This window comes from Cydia splendana, chromosome 2 (genome assembly GCF_910591565.1).
Source record: "Cydia splendana chromosome 2, ilCydSple1.2, whole genome shotgun sequence".
Classification (NCBI taxonomy): Eukaryota; Metazoa; Arthropoda; class Insecta; order Lepidoptera; family Tortricidae; genus Cydia; species Cydia splendana.
The window spans coordinates 4,914,395-4,929,868 of NC_085961.1; the positions used below are offsets into that span (position 1 = coordinate 4,914,395).

At 40.3% G+C, this 15,474-nt stretch overlaps 1 protein-coding gene across 1 annotated transcript in view; it reads left to right on the forward strand.

Annotated features, from left to right (window-relative positions):
- The window catches only part of LOC134802801 (trichohyalin-like), a 99,611-nt gene that overhangs the window by 55,787 nt on the left and 28,350 nt on the right, over positions 1 to 15,474 (forward strand). The window contains exons 2-8 of the mRNA XM_063775522.1: positions 2,311 to 2,460; positions 3,112 to 3,208; positions 4,946 to 5,001; positions 6,125 to 6,388; positions 7,508 to 7,675; positions 9,192 to 9,338; positions 11,784 to 12,529. Of these exons, the coding sequence (XP_063631592.1) occupies positions 2,311 to 2,460; positions 3,112 to 3,208; positions 4,946 to 5,001; positions 6,125 to 6,388; positions 7,508 to 7,675; positions 9,192 to 9,338; positions 11,784 to 12,529 (1,628 nt within the window). The remainder of the gene's footprint in view (positions 1 to 2,310; positions 2,461 to 3,111; positions 3,209 to 4,945; positions 5,002 to 6,124; positions 6,389 to 7,507; positions 7,676 to 9,191; positions 9,339 to 11,783; positions 12,530 to 15,474) is intronic.

Consider the following 15,474-nt stretch of genomic DNA (forward strand, 5'->3'; position numbering starts at 1 on the left):
GTAAGGTAACCTAACCAGGGTAATTGTAACCACAGACTTACAAAAAACCGGACAAGTGCGAGTCGAACTCGCCCACCGAGGGTTCCGTACTTTTTAGTATTTGTTGTTATAGCGGCAACAGAAATACATCATCTGTGAAAATTTCAACTGTCTAGGTTCAACACGGTTCATGAGATACAGCCTGGTGACAGACAGACAGACAGACGGACAGTAGAGTCTTAGTAATAGGGTCCCGTTTTTACCCTTTGCGTACGGAACCCTAAAAATCTAAACATTAAGGGCTTTTAAAAGTATATTTCCGTACACGGCGGGATGAAGTTGATAACTTTCGGGAAAAAATTTGAACCTTATGTGTATTTATTTTAAGTTCAAAATACTTCAACAAAATATCTCGAGTTATCAACTCCTTCCCGCCGTGTACCGATTTGTTCTGCCAATAGGTGTATTGTTCCGGCTCCAGGCCTAATGCGATACAAATGGCACTATCCCTCCAGGGGCATTAGAACTTTAAAAAATGCAACTTGATGTGATATTATTAGTCGTATATCAATTGTTTACACGCCCGGCTCATCACTGCTCCGAGCAGTCATTAAAGGCATAGTCTAGTGCGTCACTTGCGTCATTCTACTAACCCGCCGGGCTTATCCGGTTAAACCTGGAGTTACCGCGGTTACCAGTGCAATTTGACACTAGGTTAAGCGGTATAACCGCTTAACCCCGGGTTAGTGGGATCGTGCAAGTGGGCCTAAGAGTAGATAGTAAGCAAGAAATAGAAAACGCGTCACCTGTGCCATGTTTTAACACGTTCACTGTCCCAATCTGAATTGCTAACCATTACGGCTTTGTAATAGAGGCTTGCCGCGACCCATATACGGGGCACGAACAGTGAACGTGGACAACATGATTCGTATCCTTTCTTTGTCTAACATCAATTCTGGTAAACAGTGAAAATTCTGTTCGCAGTTCCACAATTATCGAGTGTGATATTACTCTCAGTTCCATAAGTTCGAGTGAGACGTGTAATATGAAAATCAGTATCAAATCAAGTTCCGGTTTTAGAAAGTTCGAATGCCGCTTCTGGCTAATGGTGGACATCAATCTTTGCCCTATCGATGTTGTCTCAGAATATTAGGTTTCTTAAAGAGAAAGTCATATTGGTGTTATAGTTTATGCAGAATTGGATGTCATTTGACTTGAGGCTTTAAGTTTTTTAGAGTTAGACCACAGAATAAATAATAGTACTAGGTACAGAAGACTCACTCTCTAACAAAACGCGTCTGTTACGATCAGCACAGATATGGCCGCTAGGTGGCGACAGCGCCACGCGCAGCTTATGGCAAACCCGAAAATTGGTGTGGAACGGATGTACTTTTAGCTACCTGTAGCAAAGCGACGAAATCGAGACGAAGACAAATCTGCATCGATTTTGATAGCACACGCAGTGCAAGTGTTATTTTATACGTCATAAGAAGTCATAAAAGTTTTACGTAGGTACATACTACATAAATTAAATGTATGGAATACTGTTTTCTGATCTTAGTGTTTTGTTTACTTGCATTACCTACATGTAAAATTTAAATTGCTAGGATTTATGAAAATTTTAGACAATACTAAAAAACTGTACCAAAATAGTTTCAGCGGTCAATGTCTGTATTTTAATATACCTATTCAATTTGCAAACCTGAATAGCGTCACCAGATCTAGTTTTGGCCACCAATAATTCGATATGCTTTTGCCGCCGCGCCGCTTAGCAATCGATTTTGAACCCTGGTAAATTGTTATTTTGACACAAAATTGAAATTACAGGTTTCAAGATTGACAGCAACGAGCTATAAGTTACAGTCGCAGCATCAAATTTTGCGAATGAAACAACGCACCATAAGTATCTTCCACCCTGGAATCTTAAAGTATATTAAAAACAGGTCACTCACGTATTTTAAGTCGAAAAACCCTCGACATGTTTCACTCCGTACCGAGAAATGTCATCAGGAGCTTGCGTTGACGGTTAAAATACGTGAGTGACCCGTTCTTAATATATTTAATATGTCTGTGTCTCACGGATGTTTTGGAAACCCTGGAATCTTCTCCGAGTAGAGATACCTACCTATATCTCTGCAGTTCGCGTTCTAAACTATTTGCCACAGTCTAATTATTGTACATACAGAGACACATCTCTTTATGTTAAGCTATTAGCGAATACTTTTGACGCGCAGTCTGATCCACTTTTATGATGCTGACTGTATATACATGTACAATAACGCCTATTGTTCTTGTCGTTCCATATTTTGAACTCAGTATTTTTTTTTTCAGAAACAAGCCATGCTAGTCCGCCAACTAGAAGAGGAACTTCGACTACGTATGCGTCAGCCAGCGCCTGAACTACAACAACAGCTGGAAGCGCTGTTCGCTGAGAACGAGCATCTGCAGAGGGAGATAGCGATATTGAGGGATACTATTAAGGTGAGCGAGACGACTAGTGGTTTATAGCTTCGACTACGCATGCGTCAGCCCGCGCCTGAACTACAACAACAGCTGGAAATCCTGTTTGCTGAGAACGAATACCTGCAGAGGGAGATAGCCATATCGAAGGACACCATTAAGTTGAGCGACACCAAGCGAGACGAATAGTATTTTGCTTTGGATTATATGTCTCGGATATTATCTGCGACAAATATTCCATAAGCTTGAAAGTCGTCCGAAGGCTCTTCGATTCGCTTTGGCTTGTGAAAGTTGTGAACTTCCATCAGTAAATTTCACTTAAAAATAACTTAACCGTTTAACCACCAAAGACGTCATATGACGCACGCGGGTACCCAATATCAACCTTCGTGCATTCCGGCAAGGTCCAGGATGACGCCCGGCGCATGCTGGCGAGGCGTTCAAAGGGTTTATGAATAATCTGAACTTCACCTGTTCCAATTCTTAAGGGGCCCACAGTTCGCCGGACGATATCAGCCTGTCATTTAAATGCAAAATTTGACAGCTCCGAACAACTGACACTGACAGGCAGATATCGTCCGACGAACTGGTAATCTGTGGGCTTTATTTCCCTTTTTTTTCAAACAGAGGCAAAAGAAAATTGATAATAATTTGAAATATATTCTTCAACAGGAACTCGAGCTAAGGATCGAGACACAGAAGCAGACGTTGCAAGCGCGAGACGAAAGTATCAAGAAGCTTCTAGAAATGCTGCAGAACAAGGGGATGGGTACGTTCTTACACGGTACACGACCTTGTTTACTAAAGAATGAGTAGCACATAGCACGGGCTGTAGAGCCTTGTGTCACGGGGACTGAATAGAGAAGAACAGCTTCATAAAACTTCCCTGATTTCACTACTACGTTTAGAGTTAGACCAAGAAAAGTCTGATAGCCCACGCACTGCAAGTGTTTTTTTAAACGTCAAACTTCTATGAAATTATGACGTATAAATAACACTTGCACTGCGTGGTCTATTAATATCGCTGCAGCCTTTTCTTGATCTAACTCTACGTATGATGTTAACCCATATCCTGTAGACGGGACATCTTATTATAGTTGTACACTTTACTTTTTTCAGATTTGCGAATTATTATGTTCTTTCTACTCAGAATCAAGTACTCTTTCGATCCTTATGGGAGAAAAAACTTTGTGTCAAGATTTTTATTTCCATTCTGTTGCCATCTTTGATAGACTGTATGTCGGTAACGGAATTGATGGACCGAAAAATGTATGAAAACTTTGGCACATTATTTTTCTCGTATTATTTAGGATTGAAAGAACTCGTGATTCTGAGAAGAAATAAAATCAAAATATTCCCAAATTTGTGCAAAACGGGTCGTGTACAACTTTAAATAAAATGACCCTAATATGTAGCAGGGTCGCCATGCAAATGCCATGCGCATTTAGCAGGGGAATCCCTGACTGTTGTATGAAGTTGTTATTCTGTCGGTCTGTGCTTGAGTGTTGCACGTGCCTAAATGGCAACGCATAATATTGTTATTTTAGAATTTCCATGAAAATCTGGACTTTAGAATTAAACCCTTACAAAAACGCACGAAGTCCTGAACTAGTATTTGTAAACATTTATGGGCCCTAGATATTTATGTGTAGATGCTATACTTAGTTATTGGTGTTTATACACAAATGTATCTTAAATTTAAGACGCAAAACAGTCGTATAGTAGCAATGGTCTCTAAAAATTTTATTTAAATAAAATCCTAGTACTTAACCCAAACTATATACACGATATTGTTACATTTCTTCCTTAAAGTGTAAGCTAATTTAATTCACATGCACTTTCAATTCTAAAATATCACATGCATTGCCTAAATTTAAATCTTCGACACGGCCAACCTGACATTGTACGCGTACCTTCGTACACCTGTAGAGAAACGACCACAGTCTGAGTTGTCCCTAACTCATTGTTTGACGAGCTGGTTCCCCAGCAGTTTTTATTTGATATGTCACTGGATTCGTCAACGCACATAATACACAGAACACACACTTGCTTGTTGTAGCATTTACATACACTAGTATGTAGTCATTTTATATACAGACCCGAACAAAAGTCAGGATGAAAGACTCCCCGAATGAACAGCCCCAAGAAAATAAGTAATATAATATAATTGTTGGCATGGAAGGTTACAAAATCTTTGGACTTGTTCCAAATACGCTAAGAAGGCGGAGGTGAATATTATGGTATGCAAGTATTACATCCAGAATCGCAAACAAAGCTCTAGTAGATGTTTTACATTTTAATATCCTTCAATACTGTAGTAAATACTGTAACTATTTGCTAAGAACAAGCATAATGTACTTATTTTGCTTTCACTTACTTACATTTTGTAAGTACTAAGTAAGTAGGTAGGCAAATGACTTAAAAGAACGCAATTATCTATTGCGTTTCTTGCTTTCCGCCCTAGTCTGCTTTCCAGAGCTGCATATAACCCGCTTCCAACTTTCAGGTAAAGAAGAAGAGCGGCAGATGTTCCAACAGATGCAGGCCATGGCACAGAAGCAGGTAATTATCCGAGCCTTCTGAATGTAGCATGCCTTCGTAAGCTTTCCAATGCCAATGTCCGGGAAATCTCATGTTAGGATTACCGCTCGGCATGGACTTCGCAAGATGGCGTCAGTGACGACGCTTTAACGAGGGACGCTGGGGTGATCAGTAAATATAGTCGTATCCACATATGACAAAATACCGCTGACATTGTGCGCTAAGTATAGCGTCACTATATTCTACATTGCGTGACGCTTTAATAACAGCTTCGATGAGAAATTAAGACGTAACCGCTGTTGCTGCCGCCTTCTCGCTTTAAGTCCTGGCCGAGCGGTAGGGATACGTGGTCCAAAGGTCGAAAAAGAAAACAAATTAGTGATAAGTAATAAATAAATCACAATTCTAAATCACAGATTGGATGGATGCAGTGAATACAGTTCCTTAGTTCGTTCCTCATCCATATTATTCAGTACCTTGGGAAGCTTGCTCTTTAACTTTAAGAATCTGTACCGTATATCAGTTACCAAGTATATAATGCACGTCACTCTGCTTTCTTATTTGTGTACGTTAGTATTTTGAATCACATGGGCGTTTTATTTTGTGATACCTTTATCAACGTCACAGTTTCTGTTAGAATTGCTCTTGATAGTTTCATTTCATTCATTTTGACTCGCCAATGTGTCGCGACGCCTTTCAGTTCGTCCACTCCGTGGCTTCATTCAATCTTTGCTTTCTCTTCACTCTCCACGTTTCAAAGCCTTTCTGTGACACTGTCCAGCTTGTCCCTGTGCACACGACCCCGTCCAGACACCTCGACGATACAAAAACAGTTTTCAAAATCAGAAAAATTACCTATGAATTCGGCCATAACACAAAAGAAAGCGACACGAACACAACTGAACCACGACATTGCATGTTTAGCAGCTCATTGTTCCCGCCACATGAACCTTAGAAGACCGTCTCGTGTCATTTTGATTGGGCATTCAGTTTGAGCAATCATTATTAGAAGCGATAAAATGTGTCCGAGCCGCCTACCGTTGGGGCTGCGTCGAGGATCGCGCGGGCGGGTCGGCGCAGCCCCACCGGGCCGCGGAGCCTTGCAGCGCGGCGGCGGCGGCTGACCGTCTACGGCTGCCGGCAGGAGCTCAAGGCGACGGCGGACACGCTGCGGGCGCTGCAGGTGCAGCTGGAGCGCGCGCTGGCGGCGGCCGGGCTGCCCGGCGGCAGCGCCGGCGCCACGCTCACCGCCGTGCTCGAGACCAAAGAGGCGCGCATCGCCACCCTCGAGCGGCAGGTCGCGCTGCTCGAGAGCGAGCTGGCCGCGCTCGGCTCGCCGCCGCCGCCCTCGCTCGCGCCCTCGCACGCCTCGCTGTACGATAAAGTCGAGCCTCCGTTCAAGCGCCAAGTAAGTTTTCTGCTGAACGACGTGCGCGTGATGAAGGACGGGCGCACTAGCGCGCCGCCCGCGCCCGTGCCGGCGTCGCGCCTGCGCCTGGCGCCGACGCCGGCGCTGGGCGGCCTGGGCGCGCGCCTCGGCGGCGTCATCTCCTCAGCGTCGGCGTTCGCGCGCCGTTCGCCCTACTATAGCGCCACTACGCTGTGACTGCGATCGAAACGTGTCAATTTCTCGCTTTAACGAACTTAGCTGAGTCGCCGCCGACGACTGTGTTGAACCGTTATATTTTTATGTAAAGACTTGTTCGTTGTTAAAGCTATTTTTATTAAAATAAGACGAATTATATTCTTGAATAAAATCTAATCGATTAAAATTATTTTTGTTAAGACTAGGGCCTTAGATGCGATATTGATATTATAGATGTACGTAATGTATGGTTAGGCGAAATGTAAGATCGATTACGTTAACACCAAATTTGGCAATTTAGTGAAAGACTGTTATTAATAATAAAGACTGTTGTGGTCGAATGCATCGAATGAGACCTTCGAGTAAATGTTCTGTGCGATCCCTGAGATTATCATTTGATCATGTTGTGCTTTCGGTGTTGGAGCCTCATCGTCGCTTGGTCCCAGCCACCCGCATAGAACCTCTCACGACCCGACATCTCATCTAGATCATGTCATCGTGTCTCACGGTAGATAAATGTATCACAACGTAGGCGCCCGAGCATCTACCTCCAGGCCTGAGCCTGCGGACCTGGAAAGCTTTCTACCGTCATGCGATTCCATTTGTACTTTAGAATAGAAAGTTTTCCAGCCGTCCCACTTCCTAATCGAGTGACCGGTGCGATTTTAAATTTACAGTCTTAGAGTTAAAGTGTAATGCATGTCGATACGAGCGTATGAGGTACTTAATATTAATCCGAGTCTTCCACGCGCGCGTGAAGCTTGCGCCGCTTACCATCGATCTAACATCACTAACCGTTTCTGAATCAGTATTAGTAGATTAAACATCAGTATCATTTCTGCCATCACTTTTGCCTCAGTAGATAGAACTCTTTATTCTTTGTCGTTTGTACTAATGTTGTTGACGGATTCTATGACGAATTTGGGGTGGATGATCAACTAGTTGGATGAGTTCCGGCTGGAGATCCAGCGGCGAGACCAGGAGATCCTGGCGATGGCGGCGAAGATGAAGGCGCTGGAGGAGCAGCACCAGGACTACCAGCGCCACATCGCCGTGCTCAAGGAGTCGCTGTGCGCCAAGGAGGAGCACTACAGCATGTTGCAGACTGACGTGAGAATGTTGAACTTTAGCTTACGGCGAGGCCTACACTTTACTTTTGGATTGAAGACACGAAACAACAGCTATTCAAATTTAGAAGGGCTAGCACAACTGGCGTCATAAATCTACGCCTCGAAACAATTATTACTATACTTTATTATAGCATTTCTGTTTTAAGCAATATGAAGCGAAAATGTTACCTGTCGAAACGAGTTTACAGTCAGTTTTTCTCCTATCTAGTTAATAAACACTGCAAGTGTGTACCAAATGTGTCATGGCCAAGTCGTAAGACATGAGCGAGAAACTTTAATTCAAACGGGCTCGAACCTCTTTTCCCAAGCTTTTTCCTCAAAAGCTTCTTCCGAGTTTTAATGTGGTAGAAGGCAAAAGTTGACCCGCACCGCAAATTGTTCCTAAGCAACTGATGTGTTGCAGTGTCAATATAAGAAGATATATTTTGAGACTTTAAAGTAATCTGTCCTAAAGGAGGGGTCATATATTTGCATGAATGAAGTATTTCGCTCAAATAGTATTAGTTATGTAGATTAAGTACATAATGAAGTCCCTACAAGAATTTAGTTTTATAATGATTAGGTCAAGTTAGGTTAGGTCACGCCTTGCAGAATAGTAGAGGTGTTGAAAATTTTGAGAAATGTAATTTAGCCAAGGCTTGATGTTTGCTGTATTAACATAATGTTGGACGGACTTTGTAGTTCAAATAAACAAAATGAACTAATTTATATGAGTCGTGTGATATCGGTCACATAGCCTTGAAAATATTACCTTGTGCAATCCGTCCATCCGCTTGTGCACTTATCTGCCACAAGTTTTACGCACATGGGTGAGCGATCGACAAAAAAGATCAAATTTTCTAACATGATTAGAAGAATTATCATGTTCTGATGTCATTTGCTTTGCCTAGAGATTTTTTGATAAAAAATAATAATAAAATAAGGAACGTCGATGTTCCTTGATGGGTATGGATTTTGATCAATCAAAATGAATCTCCATATTTATTATCTAGCGCTATGGAAGCTACGGGAACCCTTACATAGAGACATTAAGGGTTCTCAGTGTCAGATTACCACGCGTTCCCTCCTGGCCTCAATATACACCCTAGGCCGAAAGTATGGCAAAAAACAAACATCCTTCCAAACTGCTAATTTCAAATGAAGTACCACGAATACGACAATCTTAATTAAACTTTCGTGAGACACATTTTAAAATATTTAGAACACAACGGTCGCACAGGTGAATTAACAACCGCAACCGATGTGTTCTAATTATTTTAAAATATATCTCACGAAAGTTATTTTACCACGATAAGATAATTTTACCACGAAGACCTTTATTGAAAGGATAGATTCAATGCGTTCATATTTAGTAGTTTTCCTTACCTTTGGCATGAGGATCTTTAAGAGAGACCCCACACTAGCGTCTTTTGACCGGCGTCTAGTCAGGGAGACGCTAGTATGAGATCTTCCTGATTCTTTCTCTAATGTTCATCTAACCATTAATGTGTTCTCAGGTAGAGGAGCTAAAGGCGCGCCTAGACGAGAAGAGCCGCCTGGTAGAAAAGAAGACCGCAGCAGCTTTGTCCGCTGCGCACGAGTTGGCAGAATTACGAGACCACTCCGAGATCAAGGATAGGAAGATCAATGTGCTGCAGCGAAAGGTACTTTGGTGCTGTGGTAATAAGGGTGCAAATGGAAAAGATGATGATGTGGTGAATTAATGTGATGAAGGATCTCAAAGTAGTAAATTAAGAAAAGTTATTGTGATCAATGTGAAATCTGATTGTGGAATGCGGATGTTTTGAGACTTGTGAATATAGGTAAAAGAACTTTGATAATATTGAGCTAATTTATATCGTGCAATATGTCTTGCACACAAAGTTCTAGGGGATTTTATTGCCAATCATGTCCTAGATTTTTTCATGCAGTGTGAGCCAGCCTGTCGTTTTGCATGCAGCTCATAAGTATTTATTTTGGATTCGCATCTAGATTTAAATATACATAATATAAAAAGCTAGCCAGCAATGACTGTAACTGAAGTGATTGGTGTTTGGAAGGATGCGATTGTGGCTGTGGTGTTTGGTTTGTGTTAGTTGGATTGAATATCAGGAATGAAATAAAGATGTCATAAGTATTTTTGTATATTGGTACCCTCACCTCACTTACAATTATTTGTAATTTTTTACCCTATATTTAAGTTTTAATAACATTTTTTTTTCATTAAGTAAACACACATTGAATAAACATTATTTTATGCACCTATTTTGTATATTACTGTTACATATTTCGGTATAAACCACGACGATAAAACCAAAGTTAAAATAGAACTTTAATTCACAGATAAACTACTAATTGAATTAATAGAACATATGGATACATTCTAGACACCATAAATATTCCAAAAAAACTTACGTGTCGATCTAGACCCCATGTGAATAAAATAGATAAAATTGTTGATCACTTGACCCTTTGCAAGCATTAAAAAATCTCGCCAGCGATAAAAACACACTTATCACTAATCGCTGGTCGCCGCCTGTCTGACGCCATATGCATATGCTCCGTGTCGGGTGGGTGACATCAAACGATGTTGCAGTAACGATATGCATTATGCTTATGCAATGTACGACCGCAGTCAGCGGACCTTGATTAATATGTTTCATTAGGCCAGTTTCCCTCTAAGGGGTCACGGGATGAGAGCGCTCATAAACGAAGTAGTATTTCAATTGAAATCCTTTAATAGACATTTTAATAACCCATACCGTATAAGATCAGTATAATAAAAAGGGTTAGATAGTTTTTAACGAAACTTTTTAGAAAATGGTCAAATAAACATGTGTCGCTTAACTTCAAACTCGGGTAAATCCATTCGACCCACTCAGCAAATATCTACCTTACCTTTTCTTAATACCAAAATCGCATAATCTGACAGATGGATTTATCCGAGATTGAAGTAGCTACTCACATCATGTTGTTTTTTTTTTCTTTATTAGGTAATTCTCACTATCCATTTTAATTAAAGAATATCACATAGACATTTACACGTTAACTACAAAAATAGCCTGGTTTACGCTGCATCTAACATTACATTATAACAATTTTGAAAATGCGCGAGTATCTTATCCACAGCGACAACCGATAAACACAGACACAATATTATAGGCACGCAGAGCCCTATGATATAGCGTCTCAGTGCCGCAATGCGTTATCGATACATCACGAGCCCTGGAGACTTACACGCCAACTTTCACGGTGTTTACCCGCACGATATAATACTCTCACGACTCATTAGCAAATAGCAATACAAATACACAACATGTCTAAAGTCAAATTTCAATTCCAAATACTTAGTAGGTATTGTCGAATTTACTCCAAGCGTATTTACACTATACCTACCTGTATGTAAAAGACATTAATAGAAGTCGAAGACGAAAAATATGTGTAAATGCTTAGTAATTTAGGAGCAATCAACACATTATAATAACACATTTTTTGGACTAAGATGCCTAAAGAAAAATAATATTTGTGAAATAACCTTTTACAGAATCCAAAGCACGCTTATCGTAAAAATTCAAAGCTATATTGTGCAAATATTTATAACGAATAGTGATTTTAACATCGTCGTTCGATCTTATACTTAAGTTATTTTATAGATTCAAAAAACTTTGCCTTATGATCAATATATAGATAGAGATTATTTATTTCGATAAGACAATACCAATCCCGAAAAGTCTTTTGCCAATTGTAATCCAACTAATTACGAAAGTACTTTTTAGTCTTCTCATAAGGCTTATCTTTCTAAAAATATTTCCATTTCTAAGCAAATTTTTATTTTTATTTTATGCTAGAGTTCCTTTTTACGCTGGATTTTTAGTTTTGTATCCTGTGAAGTCCTGTCCTTGTTTTTTATTTAAAGGTATGTTATTTTATTTTATTTCTGTTTTCTGTGTATTTTTGTTTTCCAATGAAATCAATACATCGTTATTCATTTAGGATTAAGACATTTTCTATAAGAGGCACATCAAAGGCCGAACAAGTGCTTATACTCAGTGGCTGTTTACGTTGAACATCAAACGTTGACACCAATTTCATAAAACACGTGTTTTCAGATCGAAAACCTTGAAGACCTGCTGAAAGAAAAAGATAATCAAGTAGACATGGCTAGAGCTAGGCTCAACGCCATGCAAGCGCATCACTGCTCCTCTGAAGGCGCTCTCTCGTCCCTCGAAGAAGTCATAGGAGACAAAGAGAAACAAATCCAACAACTCCGCGAACAACGAGACAGGGCGGAACACGAGAAGAACGAGGAGCGAGAGCTCCACGAAAGAGAGATAGCAGATTACAAGATGAAACTCCACGCTCTTGAGAGTGAGGTCGAAAAGTTAGGAGCAAGACTCGAGAGAGCCCAAGCCGAGAAGGACAGACTCGAAGCTAAATTAGAAAGCTCTCAGTCGGAACTAGGAAAGTCTAAAGCGGAGCTTGACAAAGCGGCCAGTGAGGTGGGAAGGTCCGGGGCTGACTGGGAAGCGGCAAAACAACGTCTCGCTAGACTTGAGCTTGAAAACGAACGACTTAAACACGAACTCGAACGCTCGCAGACCACATTCGGCAGAAGCACATTAACAACGTCCCAGGAGCTGGACAGAGTGCAAGAGAAAGCGGATAAAAACGCCACAGAGTTGAGGCGTACTCTTGCAGAGCTGAGGGTGACACAAGCGGACGCTGAGAGAGCGCATTCTGAGGCCTCTGGGCTTCAAGACAAGCTCGAGAAGAGTCAGGGTGAGGTGTACCGCCTTAAAGCCAAGCTGGAAAATGCACAAACGGAACAGGACAGCCTGAAAGAAGAATACGACCGGTAAGTTCTATGTGTGTTTTAATTTTGCGTGCCGTTTTGTAATAGGCTATTATGTTAAACGTTTCACATCTTATTTTATGTGTAGATCGGCATAAATATTTAGCTCATGTATGTAGAGAAAATGGGCGTTTTTGCGGGAGCTCATTTCGGCAAATGTGTACATTTTCTAAATATAAGACATTAGGTACTATTGTTAAGATAGATGGGCTGTAATTACGATATAATGGAAGTTTAAGATAAGACATAAGTTTAAACATTAGAAGTTCGGGCATATGTAATCTTGTTTATTTTTAATTTTGTTTCCGAAAAAACTTAGGTACTACTTTCACCACTATTCACTTTTTAAAACACAGTAGTCTATGGATATAATGGAACTTTCAAACTTTATGCGAGAATCAACATCGCGTTTGCTGTGTTGAAAACGTTGTTTACCTAAACGCAACCTGACTATTTTCAAATAAGTAAATCGTCAAATAGTAGCGTTGTATAGGGGTGGGCTTTCGTGACTAACAGCCGGTTTTCCCTCGTGGGAGAACCGGCATTCATGTCGCCTACACCACGAGTAATGGAGTGCAAACTGCGCCCCGTCAAGCTTTTAGCTTTATTGGAAACTTTTGTTTTATTTCGGGTTGACGTTTGTTTTTAAAACCGCGTCGATAGTTCGCTCACGAATGTGTGATTTTTTCCTAAATGTAGACTTTCATAAATATATTTTCTTTATCTAATTGGGTTAAAGTATCTAACCAAATGTGTAAGGAAATCTGGTAACAAAAAAGGAATGTTTCACAGAAACTTTCTGGGACATTTTGGGAAATATGGTGGAAGTTGTTCAGCTTCATGTACTTTACCTGCATACCAATTTTTATAGAAATCTAAGATGTGATCGAAATGTACAAACTTTTTGAGAATTGCTCAGGTAATGTATCAGCAATATATGCAGAATAGGAATTTGGTTGCTACTTAACACATTCACTGCCCCCAACGCACATGTGCGTTCACCGTCATATAAGTTTGTTCCTAGGCCACGCCCCCTGGCAGTGAATGCGTTAATCCATTGTGCCTATTAATCCTATTAACGTTTAAAATATACGTAAGTGAAAGATTTTTAGCCTATTGGCTGCTATTTGTTAATCCAATAGTGAGGTAAGTTCATACCTACTCACTCTAGTCTATAACACAAATAAAGCGTTATTGGCCTTATCTTCTTAGGCGCGACTACTCACGACGTAGAGCATATTGGTTTCGGATACTATGCTATCGTCGGACGGTCAAGTGGTTTTCGGAGTACAATTAGTAGTTAACGATACTGAGTAGCAGGTAGTGAATAAAATAGCTACAAAAGCTTGACCTAATTTTTCGATACAAAATATTAACTGCTTTTTTCGCAATTTCTGCGTATGCTAGCGTACATACATATTTCATAGGTTTAATACGTTATTAGTTATTAAGGGAAAGTTAGTTGACCACATTACTAATCAAAAAGACAATTACAAAGTTGTAGTTAAATTAGCGATTTCCACATTTATAGATATGTTTGCAACATACCTACAACTACATGTGAAAACACACATATTCGCTAATTCAACTATAATATATTATAAACCCTTTGATCGCCATGCACCCTACCCAAAAAAATCACGCACACTTACACGCCATCATACAAAGCATGATGAACAATATCTTGAAAATGTTGGCCATAATATTCATAAGCGTTCTTGGCGCATTAGGATTCTTGGCGTTCAAGGGGTTAACTACATACGTAGCACCCAGGTTCTAGTTCATAAATTCCTCTTTAGAGGGTTAGGCCCAATGTTCTAACAAGGCATTTGATCGTAGTGGAACCACATCGTTTAAGCCAGCACTCGACAGCGAATACTAGTAAGGCATTTGTCTCCGCCAAAGCCTTATTTATTTTATGCTTATGCATGGGTTCGGATTTTTCATAGCACGGTAAGGTCCTGAGGGCCTACCGAGAAGCACGTTCTACGCGTTGCCTCCCTGTCACACTTACGTACGAATTTACAAGTGCGACAGAGAGCCACCACGTCGAGCGTGGTTCGCGGTGAAAAAGGTGCCGATTGGCGCGGAGGTGCGCGTCCGCCTGCGTCAATCAGTAGCAGCTTAGATGTCATATAGATTATTTACTGCCAAATCAGGAAGAGCCTATTTTGACGTTAGTGAAGTGTGACGTCAACATTTAGAACCAAAAAACAGAGTATGCTAAAACTATAATTATGGTTATGATTTGCATTTCCATTATAATGGAGACTCCACATTTCGCTATTCTCTTATAAAAGTCCGAATCCTACTTCATGTTCCGTTTATGTAACCAAAGTGTAATATATTATGAGTATGTATATACCCGTTTCCTTAGCAAAATTATAACTAAGTATGTAGCTCATTAATGATTTTTTAAACTTTGAATACAAAAGCGGAAACTGTTATTATTTACATGAATATTCGGGAGTATTAATACTACGAGTATGTCTACGCGTTCAGCAAATATATAATATTATATATATTATCAGGTGCGAGTAAGTAGATTTTATTTCTTTGAACACCACACACGTGACTTACTGCCCGATTCGAACTTTCAGATACGTTAATTAATAGATCTAGAAACGATATGGATTAGATGTGTCAGTGTCAAAAGTGACGTTTTTGTTTGATGAAACATATCTAATCCATTTCGTTTCTAGATCTATTAACTGACGTATCTTAAAGTTAGAATTGGGCCGTTATAAAAGTCAAGATAGATAACGCCAACATAAACCTTACGTACATGAAAACAAAGGTTAAATTGATAACATAATCGTTCGTGGCCTATTGGGCACAACTACCTATTCGCGACAACTTTAAGCGTTCTCGATGGCTTGCAAGAACGCCAAAAGTTGAAAAGAAAGAAGGCTTGCTTGAGCTTGTATTGAGCGAAAATTACTACATAT